This window comes from Eleutherodactylus coqui, chromosome 2 (assembly GCF_035609145.1).
Source record: "Eleutherodactylus coqui strain aEleCoq1 chromosome 2, aEleCoq1.hap1, whole genome shotgun sequence".
NCBI lineage: Eukaryota > Metazoa > Chordata > Amphibia > Anura > Eleutherodactylidae > Eleutherodactylus > Eleutherodactylus coqui.
The window spans coordinates 319,429,498-319,455,597 of NC_089838.1; the positions used below are offsets into that span (position 1 = coordinate 319,429,498).

Here is a 26,100-nt window from a genome sequence, read left to right on the forward strand (position 1 = left end):
AGCAGACTCTGGTGGGCACATCAGTCTGGGGGGCTGCTGAACTACAGCAAGCCCTTTGTGCTAACTGTTGATTCAAGGGAAGGATATATGACCTCTGTGTAAACTCAGAAACATGGTGGGAAACAGACCGCTGGCATACTACTCTTGCAGACTAGATCCAGTGGCCAGGCACTCCCACCCTATGTACAATTGGTAGTAGCGGCAGCTAAAGCAGTCAGACCTTCTGCCACTATAGTGCTGTTCCCCCCACACACTGAAAATACCGCATGCAGTTAGTTATACTCATAGCTTAGTCTTTGTAGACTTCCCTCCTGCATGACACTACTGCTCTCACAGCCACACCTGACAATTGAGGGATGTACTACGCTCCATCCATCTACCTTACTGCCTATTTCTTCAGAAGGTTCTCCATACAACTGTCTAGGAAAGATGGCACATAAGGTGTTACTCAGACCAGATCTGCAGGATGTACCTCTTGTGGATGCTGAATACACTCTTTGTAGATGGGTTGTACATCTCCGTAGAACAGAAAAAAAAAAAACTATCTTACCAAAATCGTTCTTCAGATGTACATCAGTTTTGAGCCATGGCCTGTGTCAAGTCTCATCAGCGGGGATGGTAACATTCATATGGAAAGTATTCACAGCCTATGAGTTTACAAACTACTCTAAAAAAAATTTTTTTGTTTGTCTTGTATTAGTTGTGCTAAACACAATGCATAAGGGAATATAAGACCAAGGAGGGGCGCTGTCCTACACCTCAGTATCCCTTCCAACACATTTGTATAGACTACATAGAATTATACAAATGTGAAGGTAAGAAATACTGCCTAGGTATCATGGATGCTTTAGCCAAGTGGATAGAAGTGTTTTCCACAGGTCAGCGGATGAAGCCACAGTGGCTAAAGCATTACTAAGGGAAATAATACCAGGTGATTGGGTTCTCATCAAGGTGATAAAGAAAAAAAGAACTGGAAGACCCCAAAGTGAGAAAGACCTTACCAGGTACCACTTGTACTTACCAGGTACTGCTGATTACTTTTACTGCAAAAAGGATTGCTGAATGGCAGATCTAGATTCACCATTTTGCCTGTAATAAGGTAACACAGGCAGAGCAGGGACAGTGTGCCGAGGGGTCTAGTTTAGCCCGCTACAAAGGGGGGGGGGCACATTAGGTGGTCTCCGTCTCAACCCAGTGAAGAAATCCACATCCCTTCCCCAAGGGCCTCCTCGGTAAGGACAAAAATGACAGGAATAGCATTTCTTTTCAGTGTATTGGTGGGTCTGGGGAACGCCATTGATGACAGTCCTGAAATTGTCAGAGGTCATCATAATATTACCCGATCCTACACGATGGGGGATGCTGGGAGAGCTCTGAATGTAACTTTTATAGAAGGAGTGACAAGCAGCATACTGTTAGATATGCTCCCTGACTTACTGACTGCAATCCTTGCTAGCCGTCATAAACAGCTCCTGCAGTCATACCGTTTCTGCCGTCACACCATTGTCTATGTGTATAGCATCCCTCACTCTCCACCTCGCCATACCGTGCACCCCATTACTTGTAGTATGTAAGCTCGTTGGAGCAGGACCCTCACCCCTATTGTTTTCATCAGTTGCGGAATAAGTTGGCGCTATACAAATAAAGATTATTATTATTATTATCAGCTGATTACTATGTAACCGTGGTTCTGTAATTTTGTACTTTTCTCTTTCTGTATTCCCCTTGTCTATGTAAGCGCTATGGAATATGTTGGCGCTATACACATAAAGATTATTATAGATATGTGTCAGATGAAGGACTTGTTGGCATTGTACACAAAGGAATAAGGCGTGGCTAGATGCTTACCTGGCTTGATCATACTCTTAGTCAGGCCACGTCAATGGTGGCCATTTCAGTGCTAGTCATGGCCTGCGGCCATTTTAGTACCTGCTGTAATACCTTTGGCTGCCGCCCAGGCGCCATCTTGGCTTCTCGCATCCCATAGATGTACCTTTTACCTAGCATCCCAATGCTTGCACTTGTAGTACGCAACACCAGTGATTAGTGCCTTCTCTGAATTGCGTAGGAATAGTCAGAACCCTCCATCAGTGTCCTCTGTGTCTTGATGATATGTTGTCTATCTTAAGTGTGTGCTATAAGATAGGGTCAGTATGATACTGTGGGATATTTAGTCGTAGCAGAAGAATATGTATGGTCTCCTTCAGAAAAGTGTCAGGTAGTGAGGCAACAGGTTGCTATGGGTGACGGTAGTGCTGACAAGGATCAGGGATAGTAGGCTGCAGGACAGAAGGGATGATTACATGATGTATATAGTCCTGGGATGAGACAGTGAAGGAATGAAAGTTTACAGTAGTATTAAAGGGGTTGTCCCGCGCCGAAACGTTTTTTGTTTTTTTCAATAGCCCCCCCGTTCGGCGCGAGACAAACCCGATGCAGGGGTTTAAAAAAAAAAACAGATAGTACTTACCCGAATCCCCGCGCTCCGGTGACTTCTTACTTACCTTGCGAAGATGGCCACTGGGATCTTCACCCACAGTGGACCGCAGGTCTTCTCCCATGGTGCACCGTGGGCTCTGTGCGTTCCATTGCCGATTCCAGCCTCCTGATTGGCTGGAATCGGCACACGTGACGGGGCGGAGCTACGAGGAGCAGCTCTCTGGCACGAGCGGCCCCATTCAGAAGGGAGAAGACCGGACTGCGCAAGCGCGTCTAATCGGGAGATTAGACGCTGAAATTAGACGGCACCATGGAGACGAGGACGCTAGCAACGGAGCAGGTAAGTGAATAACTTCTGTTTGGCTCATATTTAATACACGATGTATATTACAAAGTGCATTAATATGGCCATACAGAAGTGTATAGCCCCACTTGCTTTCGCGGGACAACCCCTTTAAATGAAGTTGACAGACAATGGCTTGAGTGCTGGCTCTGTGTGGCGGGGTTAGCTCACAAATGGTTAAATCATCTGTTACATTGGAATGCTTGTTTCACATTTTCGGCCACCTTTCAGCTTTAGAGTTCAGTGAGAAGAAGGGAGGGGAGTGTGACTGACTCTAGCGATGCTCTGTTTGCTTGAAATGAATAGACTTGTAATGAAGATGATCAGGAATAAAGTTTATATATATATATATATATATATATATATATAAACATGCGTATATATATATATATATATATGACATGACATTGTGAGCGAAATGGAAGTTCTATGATATTATTATCTTTATGTATATATATATATATATATACATAAAGATAATAATATCATAGAACTTCCATTTCGCTCACAATGTCATGTAAGAAAAAAAATAATAATAATTAAGTTGTTGATAATGTGAGACCTGAGTGTTCCTAGTAAGGGAAAACTATTCCAAGGATACTGCAGTTAGCTGTAGGAGTCTAGACACAGTTAAAGCGTTGTTTATCTTACTCCATCACCTCTCCTTGATAAGAGAAATTCCAGAGGGGGGTTGTTTAGGTTGGAGGATCAAGCGACTCTGCAGATGATTGGAGTAGTAGTAGTTGTGTGAATCTTTATGTTATGCAGTAAACATTGTGTATGGAGAATTATATGTTTTTAATAATTATATGAGATAGAAAGACTTGACCCCACGGTAGATAAAAGTTAATGACAAGTCCTCAAGCTGTGATGAACGTAAAATGTGTGAATTAAGCTTCTTAACTGTACCTACACCCCACAGATAAGTGATCCATGTTATATATTGAGTTTGCTGTTTCCACCTGTGGGTGGGGACCAAGTACCTGCTGTTGTCTCCGATCCTGGGCTTATACTTCCTTCGCGCTACCTGGTAATGGGACCAAGGCAGACTACGGGAGACTGCCTGAGGGATACTGTGCGGAGAGGAGAACCATGGAGGCACGCTGTTTTCTGGGATATGGCCTAAGCTACAGAGAGCACGCACAGACGTGTGATGGTTGTGTGGGGACAGATGCCTAGAACAGGTGCCAGGTACAGGCCCTAACGGTATTGTGCTTTGGTACAACTGATAATGCCTGTGCACCTCATGACCTCCGAGGGCAACAGCGAAGGCCGTGTCCGGAGAACTAGGAACTCCTCTCCCAAAGGTTCCTTTGACGCCATCGGGGTCCCAAGGGGGGTACCAGACGAGTGTAGGGCAAGAAATCAGATGGCTGCAGGGGGTTTGAGTCTCTTCTTGCATAGTGGGCAACAGTGGATAAAAATGTAGACTGGATTAATTACACATACTATAACCAACAGAGATTTGTTAATTATACAAGAGATGCAATCAGGGGCCTAGAGGAACAACTAGGAAATACCTTACTTATGGCATGGCAAAATAGAATGGCTCTTGTTATTGGTTACTAGCAGAAAAAGGAGGAGTTTGTAAAATAATTGGAGGATATTGTTGTACTTTCATTCCTAATAACATAGCACCAGATGATACCTGAGCACTGGAAGGGTTAAATGCATAATAAAATGAACTAGCTGATAACTCTGGCATAGACGATCCATTCAGGGACTGGTTGAAAGCTTGTTCGGACACTGGTCACAAGTCATATACTCCACACTAGTCTGTGTCAGTATTTGCCTTCATTCTAGTACTCTGTGGTTGCTGCTGTATTCCATGTATTCGGGGACTGTTACAAAACCGTATTAACACTTCTATCACCAAAACTATGATCCAAAATATACAAGATGACGGAGAACAAGATGACTTACTGCGTCAGGTGACCACCTCTGTCTGACAAGTGATGGGTAAAAGTTCTACGAAGGAAGCACCATTTTACTTTGAGGATTCTAAAGTGTGACATTTTGATTCCAGTCTGTTCTGATTGTACTGGAGGATTGCTCGACACTTCAATAAGTAAGATTTTATATCATGATGGACAATCATTTATATATGAAGAAAAAAAACATTAATTGGGTAATAAATCAAGACCAAGATTCTCTTGGGGGCGGGCGTAATTTTGGATACAATTGGTGGAAGAACTATATAGATATATATGCATCAATGTAATACTTTTATATGAAATAATTACATACTTAGTCTTGGAGTGTGAACCAAAACCTTCTGGTAATAAAGCTTCGGGCCTGCGGAAGCCAGGGGTCTGTGGTAGAGTCATTTTATATGTGTATTTACTATTATACTGTGTTGATGTATTGATCTAAAGTGGGGAATGTTAAGAAAATTGTAGATCAATGTATCAGTTATTTGTTCTTTTATTGGATTGTAGACTCGAAAGATATAGCATGATGCTAGTATAAGTAGTGAAGGGGTTAAGCGAAGGCTTTCTATAGCATGAATGGTACTGGGACAGACAGGAGATAAGTCAGTCTCCCAGACCCCCCCTTGCATTTTTTTTCACTGAATTCATAACGGTCTCATTGTATGTTATAGTAACACCCCAAAAGGTGTAACTTATGTAAAAGATTTTAGTTTCAACCTATTATGTATTATTATTAATCTTGGAGGTATATACTTTTTCTGTGATGTTTTACTTATAGTATAAAAACCAAATACACCTTAGCATAAATTAGAAATCATCTGATACTGCACAGGCTGGTGTGATTTGTATTTCTCCTGGGTCCAGACTTCTGCACAAGATCTGGGATCATCTTCTCTTTGATAAACACATAAATTCTCCTTACACATACCCCTTCACTTTACTTAGGACCTAAGGAATGGACGTGACAAATTTCAAGTTTGTATGACACCGAAAGTAAGAGAATTAGATTAGGTACATTACATAGGGGTACACTTACTTTTGCACTTAGCATTGATTAATCAAGTTACACACCTTTACTTTTCCTATATAGGACCTAAAGAATGCTTGTGCCAAATTTCAAGTTTGTACGACACCAGGAAGTTACATAACATAGGGGTGCTCTCACATTTGCATTTAGCATTCAATAATTGAGCTGTGACCCCTATACTTTTGCTACTTAGGACCTAAGGAATGGTTGTGTCAAATTTCAAGTTTGTACGACAGCAGGAAGTTAGAGAATTAGATTAGGTACATTACATAGGGGTGCACTTACTTTTGCGCTTAGCATTGAATAATCAAGTTGTGACCCCTTTACTTTTGCCATGTAGGACCTAACCAATACTCAAGTCAAATTTCACGCGTGTACGACATCGGGAAGTTACATAATATAGGCGGTCACTTACTTTTGCACTTAGCATTGAATAATCTAGTTGCGACTGCTTTACTCTTGCCATTTAGTGTCAGGACCAGCGGTGCACGGGATCTCCATGCCCATGCCGTCGGTCCTATCAGCTAGGCTGGTAATCTCCCCTGGCCGCAATATTCATGGCCGCCGCCGGGTAGCTAGGAATGCGGCAGGTGCCGTACTGTGCTGTGTCCTCATTGCTTTGGCAGCTGAGCACACCTGCTCTGTCACTCTCTGTTAGCAGGGTCCGGAGGCTCGTGCTCCCAGTTTCCCTAATTGGATCTTGTTGCTGTCAGACTCTCTGCCCCAATCAGCTGCTGGGGCGGTAGTTGTGATAGCATTTAAGCTGCTCAGTTTCAAGCTTTATTGCCAGTGTATGTTAGGTCTTCCAGCTGCACCCGCGTTTACTTGTATTGACTCCCGTTTTTGACTCTCTGCTTTCTGGACCCGACTTTGTCTTTTGCCTGACCCTTGGTACTGCGTTCTTGCCTGTTGCCGAGCCGAACTGTCTGACCTGCCTCTGTGTTGTTTGTCTCCGTGTTTGTTTGTGGTCTGACTCCCTGGGATTTAGCCCAGGAGGGCAAGTAGGTAGGGACAGGGGTTGCGGGCAGTTCAGGGACTTCCCGTACCTAGACACTACCTTGACACTTAGGACCTAAAAATTTTCATTAAACCCAGCTTTGTATGAAGGGGTGGAAGAACATCTTTTGGGTTCACGAGAGGCTTGGCAATGACATTTTTCTCGGTAGAGAATCAAGATTTCCTGCAGGCCAATCTTCTTGAATGTAATGTGATTTCCTATCCCTACTGTCCCACATATATAAAAAAGCAACAGTATTTAAGGTACCCCAGTTGCATTTCTAAGAGTACAGCGATGACTTTTATATCGCCACAGATTTTCCACTTGTGTTCACCATATTTGATTGAGTCAAGGAGGGCTGTCATGTTTGCATTACATTTGCACTTAGCATTGAATAATTAAGTTGTCACCCCTTTATTGTACCTATTTAGGACCTAAAAAATGCTCGTGCCAAATTTCAAGTTTGTATGACATCGTGAAGTTAGATAATTTGATTAGGTACATTTTGTAGGGGTGCACTTACTTTTGCACTTAGCTTGGAATAATCAAGTTGTGGCAGCTTTACATTCCATATTTAGGACCTAAAGAATGGTCGTGCCAAATTTCACATCTGTATGACACCAGGAAGTTACAGAATTAGTGGCGAATCAGTCAGTGAGTGAGTCAGGGCTTTCGCCTTTATCTATATATAGATAAGGTGATAAGGTAGGTTGGTCTGCACCTCACAGGTGAATCATACTTGGCACCCTGGGCTCCCCCAGTGTTGAAAGACTTCTATATCTGCTTACTTCGTATTCATGGTCTAATAATCTTGGCTAGTGAATCTTAGATTTATTCACCAGCCTCTAGCTGCCTTCTTTGGTATATACAGGGCAATTGAGCCTCAGGTATATATTAGGAACTCCAGGGTGTCAATGGAGATGATTGGGTCTCAACCCTGCATCTTTTTAAAGACATGTTAGGGGGCCTTCGTTTTCCTTAGGAGTTACCTGATCGTGGGTTAACATGACTGAGTTTTGGATCCACCTAAAACCACATACTACATTAACTATAAAGAGTGCTTCCGTGATATTCTCTCCACATTAAACCCCTGATATTCTGTTGCTATGGCCAGAGAAACGCGTCGAGCATTCTAAATTTCTGTGGATTTTAAAATTAGATTATTGAGAGCTCGGTCATTCTTAACACAGCATCCTAATATCATACTTTGGAACTTAAGGGACTTTTTGAGCATCAAATGTATCTACAAACTGTTTAAACATCAATCCAATAGTTATTAAGTATACTGTTCAGTCTGTACCCCTCTGTGGGTCTGGTTTACTCGTCCTCGGTGTCCCACTGAGGGATTTTGCTGGACACCGCTAAGGGTGTTATGTGCCTCCGAAACAAATCAAGAGCCTCTTTAGCGTATATGATCAAGCATTTTTTTACATCTTTGGCTCCTTGGTTGTGGATCTTTGGCCACAGTCCTCATCCTCCAATCTGAGAGATGAGGTCAGATACCACAACAAGGTACTAGCTAGCCTGGTGATATTTATGAAGGTACCAGCTAGCCTGGTGATATTTATGTGGTTGTGGAGGGTGTGGGGGGGTGTGGGGAGACACTAAGCAAAAAAAGTGTTAGTTCTTCCTACTAGCTATACCTCTCCTTCAGTAACCAAGCTAACCAGCTTGCATGCAAGTAGTAGGAGCAGCAAGTAGGATATAAACAGGTTAAAAAACTGTAAGCCTTAACCCCTTAGTGACAGAGGTTTTTTTTGCTTTTTTCCTTTTTCTTTTTTCCTCCTCCCTTTTAAAAAATCGTAACTCCTTTATTTATCCATCGACGTCGGTGTATGAGGGCTTGTTTTTTGCAGGACAAGTTGTATTTTTCAATGGTAGTATTTGTTGTACCTTATAATTAGAGATGAGCGAACGTACTCGGATAAGCACTACTCGTCCGAGTAATGTGCCTTATCCGAGTACCGCTGTACTCGTGCTGAAAGATTCGGGAGCTGCCGCTGCTGACAGGTGAGTCGCAGCGGGGAGCGGGGCAGAGCGGGCGGGAGAGAAGGAGAGAAAGATCTCCCCTCCGTTCCTCCCGGCTCTCCCCTGCAGCTCCCCGCTCCGCAGCGCGTCCCGAATCTTTCAGCACGAGTACAGCGGTACTCGGATAAGGCACATTACTCGGACGAGTAGTGCTTATCCGAGTACGTTCGCTCATCTTTACTTAGAATGTACTGAAAAACTTTTAAAAAATTCTAAGTGGAGAGAAATGGAAAAAAAAAACAACATTCCACCATCTTTCGGTGCATCCTGTTTCCACGGCGCACAAACTGCAACATAACTTTTTTCTATGGGTCAGTATGATTACTGCGATACCAAACTTAGATAGGTTTTTTTGCATTACTACTTGTATTTTTTTTCTAAGATATTTAATTTGTAAAAATTATTTTCTCTCTCCATTTTCTGCGCACAATAACTTTTTTATTTTTCTGTTGACATAGTTGAGTGAGGGCTCATTCTGTGTGGTACGTCCAGTCGTTGCCGTTGGTACCATTTTTGAATGCAAATGACTTTTCAATCGCTTTTTATTACAATTTTTCTTGGAAATAGGATGACAAAAAAAGCGCACTTCTGGCGTTTTTTTTCTTTTTCGGACGCCGTTTACCGTGTGGGGTAAATAATGTATTATTTTGATAGATTGGACTTTTACAAACGCAGCGATACCATACATGTATTTTTGCTTTATTATTTAGATAATTTTATTGCAAATATGGCAAAAGGTTTTTTTTTTACTTTTATTGCTTTTTTTTATAATTAATAAAACTTTATTGTTTTTATTTTTACACTTCCTTTTAGTCCCCAGAGGGGACAACAACCAGCGATGCTTTGATCGCACCTGCAGTATGATGTAATGCTATAGCATTACATCATACTGCATTCTGACAGGCAGCCTACCAAGCCACCTCACGGGGATGGCGTGATGGGCTGTCTGCCAAGACACCAATGGGGCCTTTCAGAAGGCCCCGGCTGCCATGACACCTGCACAGCTTCCCCAATCTCACCGTGGGGGCGGGCCATACAGGACCCCCAAACATCTCTGTTCATACACTTCCTACAGTGGCAGGACATAAAAAGACTATGGGGCCGTCACTAAGGGGTTAAACAATGTAACAGAGTTTAGAACTTTATGTGCAACTCCAGGGAGGTATATCCTCAAGGTTCGAACGAAGCCCATATTGTGAAGAGCAGATTCCCTTAAGTGCTTGGCGGAGAGATAGAAGAAAGGTAAGACGATGTCTGTTTGCCCTTCTCAGTCAGCTAACAGGGAGAGTCTAATGCCAGCTCTGTATTCCCAGAGTCAAAAAGGTGACAACTGTAGACCGATGAAAGGAAAGGTCTACCTCATGCGGACACTACGCTATAACTAGTTAGCTTGGTGTCTGCAGGAGGAGTACAGCTGGTAGGAGGGGATAACACTTTTTTTGCTTAGTGTCCAGTAGCTATAGCCATGGTCTTCAGCGGTGTCCCCCAAATGCAATGGATCAGAAATGTAACCCCTGAAGAACCAACCCCAAACTTTTAAATATCAAGTGTATGTTGGCATAATGTCCCATGGGAAATTTTTTCTTTCTTGCGTCACCACATTCAAAGAGCTATCATTTTTTAATTTTTTATCCAAGTAGCTGTATGAGACCTGTTTTTTGCTGCATAGGTTGTTTTTCAATAGCACAATTTTGGTGTACATATAACTTTTATGGGGACGAGAAAGGAAAAAAAACAATCCTGCCATTGTTTTTTGCATTTTAAATTAAGTGTCAGGACTCAGGGTCCGGGAAACTGAAAGTCCCTGAAAATATCCGCAACCCCTGTCCCTGCCTACTTGCCCCCCTGGGCTAAGCCCCAGGGGCGACAACTGGGCGACGGTCCCTACACTCACTAAGGAAGGGGAACACTGGGACTAACAAACGGACAGACACTGGAACAAACAACAACAAGGAGAGTCAGACAATCTGGGTCGGCAACGAGAGGGAACGCAGTACAAGAGGGTCAGGCAAAGGCAACGTCAGGTCCAAAAGCAGAGAGTCAATATCAGGAGTCAGAACACGGAGTACGCTGGTGTAGCAGGAAGACCAAACTAACACTGGCACTGGTCTGCAGACACAGGCAGGTTTAAATGCTGTCTGAGCTCCCACCCCAGCAGCTAATTGGGGCGGGGAGTCTGACAGCAGCTGAGTGCACCCAGCAGCACTGCGGAACACGCCCCCAGCCCTGCAGGAGGCAGGAAAGGAGACACATGCCTGGTTGCCATAATACCGAGGACACGACGCGGGGCAACACCCACCGCGTCCCTAGCAACCCGGCAGCGAGGAGGAGCTCGGCGGCCAGGGGAGGTGACGAGGACTGAGGCCTCCCTGAGCCGCACAGCAGCCGCACGTGTGACAGGACCGGCGGTGCGGGCACGACGGACCCGCGAACCGCCAGTCCTTACATTAAGACGCTCACTGTGTGGCCTAACTAACATGCTACTTTTATTCGTAAAAAAAAAATGTACGTTGTACTACTTCGGCACAATGATGACATATCTCATTGTTTTTTCTGAGACGAATCAAAAGATTTGATACTGTTTTGTGTTACAAATAAATTATTGATTAATTTTTTTTTTTACTTTTTTGGGGGGATGAATAAGTAACAGCAATTTCTCCTTGATTTTTATAGAATTCACCATGTGGCATAACTAACATACCATTGTACTTTTTATTGTATAGATCAGAACAATTACAGTCATAAATATGTATAGTTTTTAAAAAATATTTTACAACCGTAAATTTCAGCACCTCTCATGCCATCCAGAGTACAGATGAAGAAGAGAAAAAGACAGATACAAGCGGATGCCGGCTGGGCACAGGGTCGGATTCTACTGCAGATTCCAACATGCGGAATCCGACTTGCTCGTATGCAGCAGGTCTTAGAGAGAACACCAAATCCATCTTTAGATTGCATCTGGGAAGCATACTCAGTTTTATTGATATCAGTTGAGCTATGGAAGCTTATGGCTCTGTCCATGAAAACAGGATTCAGATGGAAATCCAGGATGGAACCTGGGGACATACACCAAAATGTAGTATGACTGCCTCCTACAGTAAAGTCTACCTTGGACTGCAAATTGGGGATCACACGTTGGTTGGGCCCTAAGTGGAGATGCCCCAATTGAATTCCAATTTTGGAGTCATGCATTTTACATTTTTTCCAAAAAGTTGACTAAACCTAAGCCTGCCACTAGCATCATTATCAGTAAAACATCTTAACAGAGGATAATGAAATAATTCTACAGTGACTAGAAGAAATCGTTGGAGATATTTGAGCCAAGACATTCCCTACCCATATCAACTCTACGTCAAATCTGCACATTGTAAAGTTTTCCTTTATTTCTAGAGACCCCTCCAGGTCTTATTTTTAGTGTTTCCTTTCGGCACAGCAGCTTACAGTTTTGTCTCCTCTGAACAGATGCACTTTGATTACTCCTGGCATCCTACGTGTCGACACTAAGGAAACCATCGTACTGGATGGACACAATACTGGATTTGAGGCCGAAATCAAAGTCCAGGATTTTCCACAGAAGAAACGATTGTTTGCTGAAGGCAAGATCTCTGTCAACAGTAACAATGATTTCTTGGGAACCACTACAATAGAGGTAAGTTGCTGTATAGGCAAGAAGCAAACTTTTAGTATTCATTGGACTCATTATTTGTTGTGCTGGTGGTGCCTTCAATAAACATGATCTCTGTATACATCCTACAGTACACCACTGGAAGACTCACAACTCTGCAGCCTTCATGCATTGGGACAATATTTACTTCCCTGACCCCCATTTCTGCAAGTATAAGCGGCTGGCTGTTTTTGTAACTCACATGTTCAATTACCTCTTTGGTTGGTCATCTCCTGGATGCAGCTATCAGCCACCTTAGCTTGCAGAATAGGTGGTTAAGGAGATTCCAGTCTCCTGGAAGATGTGGGTCCCACTCTGAGACTTATGGCATTTCCTTCTTATATAAGTCTAAAGTAGGACTACTCTAGAGCAACCCGACGATCGTGGTACAAAATTTTATCCCAGAACCACAGGAGGTTAAGCCATCAATCTGTTGGTTCCTACGGCCCCACTTACGTGATCCAAGATAATATACACCACTTCTTAGGCTACTTGATGCACACTGTGTATTGGTAATGAGCCACTTCATGCTGTTTTATGATTGGGTAGGACTGCTTAAGTGATAGCGTAGTCCAAGAAACAATGAGGCCATCTGGGATCAGCGAAGCATTCGGAGCTGGCAGATCATCGACTTTATGGCAATTAAGAAGAACATCAGGTAATATGACCCACTCTCTGGCTCGGGGTGAATCAGAAGGTCACTTTGAGGCTGTACACATGGTCATATTACATCTTCATGCATAAAGTGGGGCAGGATTGGATCCCGTTCTCTTAGACTATATTATTTCTATAACTTCCATAGACTTCAATAAAGTTATATGTGTGTCTACCTTTGTAGTTTGTCTCCTCTTGGATGCAGCCAACGTCAGCCACATCTGTTTACAGAATGGGGGTCAGCAGAAACCTTGACTTTATTATTTGGCTATTTGTACTTCAAGTACAAGGTTCTTCTTGATTTAGTGAAGGATCTACGGATTATTTTTTATTTTTTCCAGCATCCTTGTTCCCTTAATATTTTGGTAAACCAAATGTTGCCCACAATAGTTCTTCCTAGTAATGTCAAAGATCACACTTCTCCTACCTTCGTGATCCACATAGATATTTTCCAACCATACAATTACCCTATGAGTGGGACAATAGTAACTGTATGGCCAAGATGTACAATATATCAGCTCCATACCTTATGAAGCCACGTCCTCTTTTCTGACACAAGGAGCAAAAGACTGTAAAAGTGTCTAAAACACAATATAAACGTGGTTATTGCAGAAATCACACCAGAAAACCGAAACATTCTTAATAGTAAATCTACCCCATTGTATTTTTTATTGTGTATTATATACTAAATCAAATTATTTTTATTGAATAAGGGGTTTAATGGAATTTTTTCTTTAGAACTTTTGTTTGCTTGTAGTTACATTTTATTAAGTCCCTTTAAAGATGTTGTCAGTTTTGGCATTAGAGGGGTTCTGTCTAGAGATGAGCGAGCATACTCAGTTCGGGTGTTTTTGCACTCAGCACCGCTTTTTCCGAGTAACTGACTACTCGGAAGAAAAGATTCGGGGGGCGCCGCGGGGGGCGTTGTGGTGGAGCGGGGGTAGCAGTGGGGAACAGGGGGGAGCTCTCTCTCTCTCTCCCCACCCCCACTCCCCTCTTCAACTCCCCGCTCACCCCCGGCGCCCCCCGAATCTTTTCGTCCGAGTGGTCAGTTACTCGGAAAAAGCAGTGCTTGAGCACAAAAACACCCGAACCGAGTATGCTCGCTCATCTCTATTTCTGTCATTAGAATCTTAGAATGGTAAAGTTAGAGGGGACCTCCAGGGTCATCGGGTCCAACCCCCTGCTCAGTGCAGGATAGAAAAAAATCAATACTTACCTATTCCTCCCCAGGCAGTCTTCTTACCGCATCTTCTTCTTACCCATCTTCTCTTGGCTCCTCTAGTCCCCAGGTCACCTCACCTCCAGTCGGCTGGTTCTTCTATTTCTTGTGATGAAGCATACATTTGCGGCATTCTGCTTCCTGTGGGTCAGTGTAGGTTACATAACTAGTGACGTAATGCTCACTGCGTAGCGGGAAATGCCGAATCTTATGTCGGACTATTGATTTTTTTTTCTAGTTACAGAACCCCTTTAAGGTATGTTCCCACATAGGTACTTTGGCGCACCGAAATCCACAGCATATTTTGCGCTGCGCATTTTAATGCAGATCAGCACCAAAAATTGCATGAAAATTTGCACCAATTAATGCAAACTTTGATGTGTTTTTTTACTACGGATCAATTGAAGGGGTGAGGTCTGTTGCTGATCTGCGGCAAATTCTGCAACAAAATACGCACCAATGGTGCTGAATTTTGTGTGGATTTTGGTGTCGAATTTCCAGGGCAGGAATTTTGCAACATTTCTGGTACGTGTGAATGTACTATTAACCCCTTTAGTGGAACGCCTGGAAAATCTCCTTAAAATCAGTGTTGAAATGTGCTGAAGACTACCTAAACCTGCCACTGAAAGGGTTAAAGGAGTTGTCCCAATATATAAACCTATGGACCATCCACAGGATAGAATACAAGAGTCTCATCGGTGGGGTTCAACTCTGATTATCCCCACCCATCACGAGAACGGTGAGTGTGTGTTCCCCCATATGAATGAAGAGGCATCCAAGCACATGCACAACCATTCCATACATCTCTATGGAACTGTTAAAGAAAGCTGAGTACACCACAACTAATAAGTGTATGGGGAAAACTGCTATTCAGGTGTAAAGTGCGACATATATTTTGATGTAGAAATAAATATATAATCAGATACAGGCGTGAACTGATACTGCATTGATACCATAATGAATGTAACTGTGAATACAGGAGGAAGCACAACATCAGATATTCACTTCAGACATTACTTTAACGGGGTTGTACAGTTGTATATTTTTGATAGCCTATCCTCAGGATAAGTCAGCAATAGTAGATTTGCGTGTGTCTTTTGCCTGGGCCCCCTGCCATTCAGTTGTTCACTGGGCCGATGCACTTGTGTGCTGAACTGAAATCTGCAGGAAGCAGACAGTTCTGTTCTTACTGTAGTGGCCATGCTTGGTATTGCAGGCCAAGCCCCATTGAAATGAATGGGAAGTTTGCCTGCAATACCAAGCCTGGTCACTACAGTGGGAATAGAGCTGTCTGTTTCCTGCAAAAATCAACTCAGGGCATGGGCACACGCCTGGCATACAGTGGACTGGATCCCACAAATCTAGTATTCATGACCTATTCTAAGGATGGGGCATCTATAGTTTACAACCAGGCAATCCCTTTAAAGTTTTAGATTTCAGCCTTTTCTATGTTTGTTTGCTTGTGCTTTTAGGTCTTATAGTTAAGCTTTACATCAGGGGTGTCAAACTCATTTTCACCGAGGGCCATATCAGGTTTAAGGTGACCTTCAAAGGGCCGATTGTAAGACTGTACAGTAAGGGCCTGTTCACACAAGCGTATTTGTGTACATAATATGCAGTGAATAGAAGCCATTGATTTCAAAGAGTTAATTTACACGATGTATATTTTCACATAGCATGACATATTTGTTGCGTACTGCGCACCCCAATAGGCCATTGAAGTGAATGGACCGCGCAAATACGTGGTAAATGCGCAGGAAACCTATGTATTCACTGCATACTTGCGCACAATTTCAGTGGGCCCATCTGTGTTCTTTTTTGCGTGCCCATATATGCAAGCATAAAGGATTTTCGATTGTAGTAATAGTGACCCCTATAGTGCTCGCAGTAGTAATAGTGACCCCTATAGTGGTCGCAGTAGTAATAGTGACTCTCATAGTGGCCCCAGTAAACATATTGACCCCCACAGTGCGCCAATTAGTAATAGCGACCCCCACAGTGGCCCCAGTAGAAATAGCGACCCCCACAGTGGCCCCAGTAGAAATAGCGACCCCCACAGTGGCCCCAGTAGAAATAGCAACCCCCACAGTGGCCAAAGTAGAAATAGCGATCCCTACAGTGGCGCCAGTAGAAATGGCGACTCCCACAGCAATATTATCCCCGTCAGTAATATTAACACACACACACACACCGGCAGCAATATTAAACCCCCATCCCTGCCCCCAGGCAACAATATTAACGCCCCCCCTCGGCCAGGCAACAATATTAACAACCCCCCCAGGCAACAATATTAACATCCCCCCAGGCAATATTATTAACACCGCCCAGGCAACAATATTAACCCCCCCCCCCCAGGAACAATATTAACATCCCCCAGGCAACAATATTAACAACCCCCCCCCCCCCCAGGCAACAATATTAACACCCCCCAAGCAACAATATTAACCCCCCACCCCCAGGCAACAATATTAACCTCCCCCCAGCGGCAATATTAACCCCCCTCTCAGCAGCAATATTAACCCCCCCAGCCAGCAGCAATATTAACCCCCTCCCCCCCAGTCAGCAGCAATATTAACCCCCCCCCAGCCAGCAGCAATATTAACCCCCCAACCCATATACTTACCTCCTCCTACCTCCTCCTTGCTGTCAGCGCTGCTCCCCCTTCCACACGCTGACGTCAGTGTGTAACCCGGAATGCTTCCTCCATAAGTCCTCTCCTGCGGAACTGTAGAGCAGGGGACTCAGGGGAGGAGGATCCAGGCTGCACACTGACGTCAAAGTATGCGCCAGGATCAGCGGTAACTTGACAAAGGCTCCTTGAGCCGAAACGTCGTCTGTCTGTGTTGGGAGGAATAAAGGATTTCTTCATTGCACCGCCACTGCTGCCTTCATCTTCATTTATTGGACAGTTTATACTTTTGGTCTGCGTTGGATCCAGACCACATTGGGCGCTGCACGATCCCTGTCTGGCCCAGCTTGGGCATAGGAAGTGCTGCTGACAATCTAATTGTGTAGGATTAGTGGTAACAGCGTGATTACCAGCGGGGAACTTCAGCACCCCAGCTGTTAATCGCTTCAGTGGTGAGCGGCCGTCGGCACGCCACAGGCCACATAACATGAGGCAGCAGGCCGGATACGGCCCGCGGGCCTTGTGTTTCACACATGTGCTTTACATCATCCCATATAATGTACTAATAATATTATTTTGTTGTTTTTGTGAATTAAGATTAAATCTCAAGATCTCCTGAGTGAACCAAAGAAAACTTATTATGTATCTGTCCAAGTGAGTTCATCGCAGTGCACCATGAACAAGATCATCCTTGTGTCTTTCCATAGTGGTTACATCTTCATTCAAACGGACAAAACTATTTATACTCCAGGATCCAAAGGTAACAAACATCCACCACCTTCTTGTACCAGCGCTATCGGCCTCAGGGTCATAGGTTTAATGTAATTCAGTGATGGGATGCAGGGAATTTGCGTACGAAAAACAGAGCTTCGACCCCTAAACAGAATGTGCAGCTTGGCTGGGAGCCTCCAGTAATGGGTAACAATATATTTTGATAAATGTTTTTCAAGACCCAGAGAGTACAAAATGCCATGGGCTATTAAAGGCATGGATGGCCTTAACTACAATAGCTTCAGAAAGTCTCTAGAGCCTTACACTTTTTTTTACATTTTTTTACGTTGTGACCTTTTACAAATACAAAAAAAATGTTTTCCCCCATCATTCTGCACTCAATACTCATAATGACAAAGTGAAAACAGAATGTTAGAAATCTTTGTAAATTAAAAATGAAAAACTAACATTTTGCACTGACAAAAGAATTCAGACCCTTTGGTATGACACTTAAAATTTACCCCAGGGGTCTCCCATTTCTCTTGATCATCTTTAAGATGTTTCTACACCTTAATTGCAGTCACCTGTAGTAAATTCAGTTCATTGGACATCATTTTAAAAGACACACCCAGACAAATCATTCGAAGGAAGCATTTTCCATGAGCTCCCTGAAGCCGTGTGGAAATCCACTGCATCCAGCAGTCTAGAGACTCCAAAGGCACGGGATTTGAGACTCATCACCTTCCCACAGCACTAGGCAGCAGAACGAGGGGCATATCAACTCTATATTCTTAATCAAAGGTCAGAAGACACACAAGGCCTGATGAGGCCAGCCAATCCCTAAATTTCTACGGCCCTATACAGAGCTGCTCCTGATGCAACCCCCTGCTGGAACACGGTACTGTTGAACCTTGATGCCACTGGAAGCTAGGGGTTTGACAGGTTTGGCATGGAGAAACGCCCCTGTCACGCTCCTAGCTTCCGATTGGCTCAATTTTCGAAGGTCCTTGAAGGTTCTAGCAGCGTATCTATTAATTTGTGCCTGGGTTGGAAGGTTAGGGTTCCTTTTTCTGTTAGGCTTACATTAGGAGCTCTAATGTAACATGGAACATGGAAGCATTTAGAGCTAATCATGTAGGGATAACAGGAAAACTATCCCTAACCCTCCAGCCCAGGGAAAAATCAATACACATGCTGCAGCTCTGGGTGCCCCACTCACTGTCTGTCCCAATGTGCCTCTGCCGCCACCGCCGACGATGACGCTGTCCTCCCCAATGGACTACCTGTCAGGACGCCACCTGCCTCTGCCGATACTGTCCTCCCCGACCGAATGCCCTGTCCGGATGGCACCTGCCTCTGCTGTCGCTCCTACAGTTGCCACTGTCCTCCCGAATGCGCCCCCAGCCAATCAGAAGCTGGGGGCATTATTAAATTTGAAGACTGCTGCATTATGTCGCCACCCCTAACTTCCAGTGGCGACATACAAAATTAACCTACAATAATATGTTAATGCATAATTAAGCACTGCACCAACATGATTTCTGAGGGCGGAATGTCTAGTACAACCACATTTTAAGAAAAAACTGCCATCCTGATCCTACCTGAATAATAAACGCTCATCTCTCTACTGAAGCAGGTGAGACTGCATGGCCAATTTACTCTTTGGAAATCTATGCTCCTGGGGCTCACAAGGAGTCGGAGGCATCCTAACACAATTATCTATCAAAAAAACCTGATCTTCCCCTGACCTAACAGCCCCCATGTATACGAAATAGCTTATATCATCAAGAAGTCACATCCATACCATGAGCCTCCGGACAACTCTTTACTGAACTCAGAGACCAAAGGACGCCTCTCTCCCCTACATATCTGGCGTGACTCCGTCAGGCCCAGAGGGGTTTAAGCATGGACAAATATCTTAGTGAATGCAACAGCGGCAAACCGAAATGATTAATCTGACAATCAGAGTCTAAGAAAACAAGCACAGCTGGAAAACAAGAAGCCAAAGCCTCCAAAAACACGAAGGAAAAAGAACACAAAAACTCTCAGCAACCCTCATTTCCCCCTAAGCCTGCACCACCCAGCAGTACAGACGCATCCAAACAAAATGGAAGAGGAAGAGAGCATCTTGTCCCCACCGGCTTTTCCATCAGACGCCTGGTCGCCTGAAAACATGGAAACAACAAAGCAACTCTGGTGTAACAGGAGGTGTCAAAACTACTCCTACCCCTGTTTGACAGCAGACTGGAAACGCTGCACAAATCCATCAATTCAGCATTATCACAACGCCCAAAAGATTGCAGAATTAGAGGCAAAGTCTCAAACCATAGAACAAACCATCACAACATTGGAGGCCTCACTACAAAGACAACAGTCAGAGAGAGAAACCCCACAGGAAAAAATAGATGACCTGGATAACAGACATTGCCGCAACAATTTACGCAACAACCTGCTCGCTGCATACCTGGTGAAAGACCTAACACAGGCTTTACAACTCGACCTGCCAGCGGATCCCTTAATGATACAGAGAACACAGTGTATAGGACCACCTAGAGGTGAACAGCTCAATGGAAGAGATAGACCACAACCTGTCATCGCTAAGTATATGCATTGGGCGACCAAAGAAATAATCTTGCAAACATACAGACGCTAAGGAGACTTGTCAATACAGGGAACAAAGATCTTAATCTTCCAGGTCTTCTCAGCTGCTGTCTCGCAGAAATCCAAATAATTCACTCCAATATCTCATATTTTACACACGTTTCCACCTTCTGCAGCCCGCAAAGCTCCGTGTCCAAGAGGGAAACAGAACCCTCATCTTTAACACCCCAGAGGAAGGCAGAAGACACATGCATCTGGAGGATGTTGGAGACTGATGTCCTACAACATGGGGAGAGGAGTCTTTGATATCATATTTGAGCTCTAAGACACATGGATGTGGCAAATTATATGTATAGTAATGATAATGTTAATTGTTATGGTTTTTCTTTGTTCTAGCCCGACCTGCTTAATCCTCAGAGATTGGTTTTACTTAGGAGATATGGACTCCTTTCTGTCCAGTACGAGCTATATTCTGTTGTGCCTGCGGCTCGCTGGGACCAAAAGGGACAATGACAATCACAAGGCTTACACAGAGGTAACTAACTCCACACAACTCACATAATCATGCCCACTCAAATAGGAATAGGTGAACTCCAAATACTCACAACCCTATGACTTCTACTTTGAAAGGTTGCGGGGCTCAACACGCCGATTAAATGGAAAAGTAGTCACACATCTAAAACACTGGAAACAGGGAGGACGGGGCGAGCTGCGGGCTCCAAGGATAGATTCATGCTGCACGTCGGCAGTTTGAGGGGTACCGACACTAATTAGGAAAATAATGGCATAGGTACTAGAGAACTTCATAGCAGAACCGCAGGACAGATAGCTCATACTGCGAGTAAGTATAGACTCGCAAATGTACTGTTTGGTGAACATATATGCCCCTAATAATGGCTAATCAGTAGTTTACTCTGTCGTCACACAACTATTACAACTGTACCTGACAGACGGTTTAATCATCAAAGGTGACTTTAGTGGTGTGCAAGATAATTTACTGGATAGGACAAATCCCACCATACAACCACTGTCAACGACATACACATTACTACAACTGTTTGATCAACTAAATTTATGTGACCCCTGGCGACTGCTTAACACCACTAGCAATGAATATACATGCTGTTCTAATGTGCACCACACCTTCTCACATTTCGACTTTTTCCTTATGTCAAGTTCCCTGTTTGATCACCACCATCAATCCACAATTCATCTGATTATCCTCTCAGACCATGCACCGGTCTCACTGGAGCTTCGGATGGTCCTTTCTCAGTGATTGTCAAAGATATGGAGATTCCCCACTTATCTGGTAGAGTCAGAGGACTTTCGGGACTACCCGAAGCTCCACTGGAACAACTATGCAGATGACAATAGAGAACACAAGGAAAACTTAGCGCTGTTTTGGATGGCTGTCAAGGCAGTAATGCAAGGTCATCTCATAGGCTATATTTCCCACAGGAGGAAAAAATTATACGAGAAATTTGCCGAATTTGTTGAGGGCACAGACAGAACACACAAACTCCCAAACAGCACACTCCTACCAAAACATTCTTAACAGCAAAACATCTCTTTTATGCACACTCATTCACACTGGTAAGTCCAATTAACAAAGAACAAATTTTATAGATGGGGCAATAAAATAGGCCGCCTACTAGCTAGTCTTACCAAATAATGCCAACCGCACAAACCGATCTTGACGCAAAAACACCCCACTACGGGTAACATTGTGACTAACCCCGAAGAGGTAGCTCAAATATTCTATAACTATTTTGAAAACCACTACAGAGCAGACACTTCTAACACACAAGACATACACACCTTTATAGACATGGTTGGACTGCCTAAACTCACAACAGAACAAACACAAACACTGAATACTGAAATACTGGGGGAAGAGGTGCGTAGGGCAATAGCAACATTGAAGCCTGCTGGTGGTAGCATCATGCTGTTGGACAGGAAGACCGGTCAAGTTTGATGGAAAGCTGAATTTAGAAAAGTACAGATATATTCCTAATGAAAATCTGATCCAGAGCGCATGGGACCTCAGACTGGGCAGAAGTTTCACCTTCCAACAAGACAATGACCCTGAGCACACAGCCAAGAGAACATAAGAGTGGCTTAGGACAACTCTGAATGTACTTGAGTGGCCCTGCCAGAGCCCTATCTTGAGCCCAATTGAACATCTCTGGAGAGACCTAAGAATGACTATCCACAAACGGCCCCCATCCAGCCTAACAGAGATTGAGATGATGTGCAGAGAAGAATGGCAGAAAATCCCCAAATCTAGAAGTGCAAACCTTATGACATTATAACCAAGAAGATTGGAGGCTGTAATCGCTGTGAAAGGTGCTTCAAGTCAGTACAGAGTACGGGGTGTGAATACTTATGTCAATGCAAAAGGTTCGTTTTTCATTTTTTAAAAATTTACAAAGATTTCTAAGATCATTTTACTTTGTCATTATGGGGTATTCAGTACAGAATGATTGGAAAAAACGTTAATTTTCTTTTTAAATTTTCAATAACATAACAAATAGTATAAAAAGTGCAATGGTCTGAAGACTTTATGGACCCACTGTACTTGCAATCTGTACAGTCACACAGGGCACCAGCCACTAGCTTCTAGGTGGGGTAGGCTGAGAGTGATTATCCACCTTAGGTCCACTTGGATGATCTTCTTCCTCAGTGTGGCAGCATCTTGTGGAGCTACATGTATCATTATCCTCCTGACTCTTTTTCCTCCCCTCTGATGTTCTGAGGCATTGCTGTCAGCTCACCTGAGCCCTTACAACAGTTGCTTAGTTCTGCTACTGTGCTTTTGTTATGAGCTTGGTGCTTGGTTCTGGTACTGTAAATTTCTGTTATGCGTGTAGTTTGTGCTGTACAGTATTTATGTTAAGAGCTTTATTCTAGTGCTGTATTTATGTACTGAGTTTGATTCTAATGCTGTATTTATGTTATAAGCTTGGTTCTGGTGCTGTATTTCTTCACTAATCTGTTCTGGTGTGGGTTTACTGCTATCATGCTGCTTTCTACACAAGCAGAATACAGGCAGACTGCTTATCCATGCAATATATATTGCTTTTTAACTTTTGATGGGACAGGGCACCAAAAGAAATTTAGCACGAAGTGCCATCTAACCCAAGGTCGGCACTGATTAAAGGCTGTGCGTTATCAATACAGATATAAGAGCCAGAAATAATAATAGGCGACCTTCTGTTTCATCAGTTCTCTGCCGTATTTACCCTCTGAACTACCTGATGCAACGGACAAAACAGACAGTAACCCTTGAGATTATGGTGAGTTCTTTCTGTGTGTTTTTTTACCCCAGGGTTGTTTCCTAATCTATGTGACTCCTTCTTAAATGTTTTAATGCTTTTTTGTTTCTTTCTCAGAACCCAGATGGGATGGTTACATTAAAAGATCAATTGTTCCCTGCTAAATCCGGCATCATCTCGAAGAGCTATGATCTGTTTGAACTAGCAAAGTATGGATTAGAGTGACACAAGACTAATTTGCCCTGAAGAGATTTCCTTTACATTACAACAGGAAGGTTGAAGGATCTTAAAAGGGTTGTACCAGGATTACAAGTTATCCCCTTCTCCCCACAATAGGGGATCACTTGCTGATCAGTAGGTTTCTCACCACTAAGACCCTCACCGATCCTGAGAATGGGAGTACCATGTCTCTGGTCCTCCTCACTGCGAGTTTATTGTATTCCCTACAGTGAGGAGACTGAATGGATAGCCAGTTGCAGATGTGCGTTGACGCTCCATTCACTTTCAATGGGACCACAGAGATAGCTAAGCGACAAGCGCCCGGGTATTTCCATCAGCCCCATTGAAATGAATAGAGTGCTGGCCTCGCATGCTTGGCCCAGGTTCCATTCATTCACTGCGAGGGGAGAAACAACCCCACAGTGACAGGCAGAAGGGCACATGGGACCCCTGTTCTTGAGATTGGGGGGGTCTCAGAGGTGAGACCCCACCAATCAGCAAGTTATCCCCTATCCTGTGGATACGGAATAACTTGTGATACTGGTACAACCCCTTTATAGAGAACCAATCATCCTGACATATCTATTTAATTAAAAACTTGTATTTCCTGTGAAATAATAACTGTGCTACTCCTCTGTTATCCCTCTTGAATATTTATGAATAAATTAACAACTTGGTGTTAGTGTTACTATTCTGCTCATCAAAGGGGTGTGTCCATATAGCCTAACACTGCCAACACTGATTGGACAGTCTCAGAGTGTGCAAGCACCCCTCCCCCACACTGGTAACACCCAGTTATTAATTTATTCATAGGTTTACAGGAGGCATAACAGAGGAGCGGCACAACATAGGGGCTCTAAGAAAAGATGCCCCAGAATTGCTATTTGATAAAGAATACAAGTATTTATTAACCCCTTAACGACCAGCCCATAGTGTTTTTACGTCCTCCCGAAGTGGGCTCTATTCTCTGAGGACGTAAAAACATGCTTCCTGCAGAGAATAATGCCCCTCGGGCTGTGGACGTGACAGCTCCATGCTGTCGGTGTCCGCAGGTAGCTGACAGCATGGAGCTGTCATCCCGGGCTGTTCGGACACCCCCCCGGCATTGCGATCGGCGCTATGCAATGGATAGCGCCGATCGCAAAAAAAGTAAATAAAAGTACACAAAAGTTAAAGATTCAGCTGCTCTGATGGATCGGATCCATCGGAGCAGCTGAAATTACTCACCCAGGTCCAGCACGCTGCTCCCCGCTCTCCTGCCGCTCCGGGGCCCGAAGCCGGTCTTCTGCGCATGCGCGCCAGGCAGCATTACGTCAGCCGCATGCGCAGAAGGCCCGGCGGCGCGGGAGATTTAAAATCTCCTGGTTCCCGGCTCCTGTAGGTAGCCGGGAGGCAGGAGATGTCAGCGGGGACTGCGGTGAGCGGTCCCCGGTACCGCGATCGCCGTTATCCAATGGTTAGCGGCGATCGCGAAAAAGTAAAAAAAAAGTTTTAAAAAAGTCAGTTTCACCTCCCCTCATGGATCGGATCCATGAGGGGAGGTGAAAATACTCACCCCCAGTCCTCAGCGGTGTCCCGATGTCCCGCGACCCGAACCCCCGTCTGCGCATGCGCGCCCGATGATTGACATCGGGCGCGTGCACAGACGGGCTCGAGCCCCGGGGAATTGAAAATCCCTCTGCTCCTAGCTGCCATGTGTAGCCAGGAGCAGAGAGATTATACCGGGGACATGATCACTGTCATCCAATGGATGACAGTGATCATGTAAAGTGAAAAAAAAGTGTAAAAAAGTTTTAAAAAAAAAAGTAAAAAAAAGTTTTTAAAAGTTTAAAAAGCGTACGTTTCATCTCCCCTCATGGATCATATCCGTGAGGGAGGATGAAAGTACGTACCTATGGCCCCCAGATTTATCCGCGGACCTTACCACAGCTTCTGCACACGCGCCCGTCGCCAAAATGGCGGGCGCATGCGCAAAAGCTGTGGATTGCCAGGATAATTTAAATTCTCCCTGCTCCTGGCTACAAAACATAGCCAAGAGCATGGAGATTTAATGGGGGTCCGCGGTGAGCGGTTCCTGGTCACGTGTTCGCCATTATCCAATAATGCCGATCACGTAAAAGTTAAAAAAAAAATTTAAAGTTTCATCTCCCCTCACTGATGCGATCGGTGAGAGGAGATGAAACTTTTTACCGGAGGCCTGCGTATTTGAATCCCGACGCGATCTTCCTCCGTGGACCTTCCAGGATTCTGCACATGCGATTGCCGGCAAAAAGCCGGACACATGCGCAGGAGTCAGGGAGCCCAGGAAACTTAAAATCTCCTTGCTCCCAGCGACCAACGGTCACAGAGAGCCTGGAGCA

The 26,100-nt window shown here is 44.1% G+C and overlaps 1 protein-coding gene across 1 annotated transcript in view; it reads left to right on the forward strand.

Moving 5' to 3' along the window:
- LOC136612970 (venom factor-like) overlaps positions 1-26,100 on the forward strand; it is a 194,473-nt gene that overhangs the window by 20,931 nt on the left and 147,442 nt on the right. The window contains exons 2-5 of the mRNA XM_066593745.1: positions 12,228-12,414; positions 17,532-17,694; positions 23,472-23,542; positions 23,639-23,730. Of these exons, the coding sequence (XP_066449842.1) occupies positions 12,228-12,414; positions 17,532-17,694; positions 23,472-23,542; positions 23,639-23,730 (513 nt within the window). The remainder of the gene's footprint in view (positions 1-12,227; positions 12,415-17,531; positions 17,695-23,471; positions 23,543-23,638; positions 23,731-26,100) is intronic.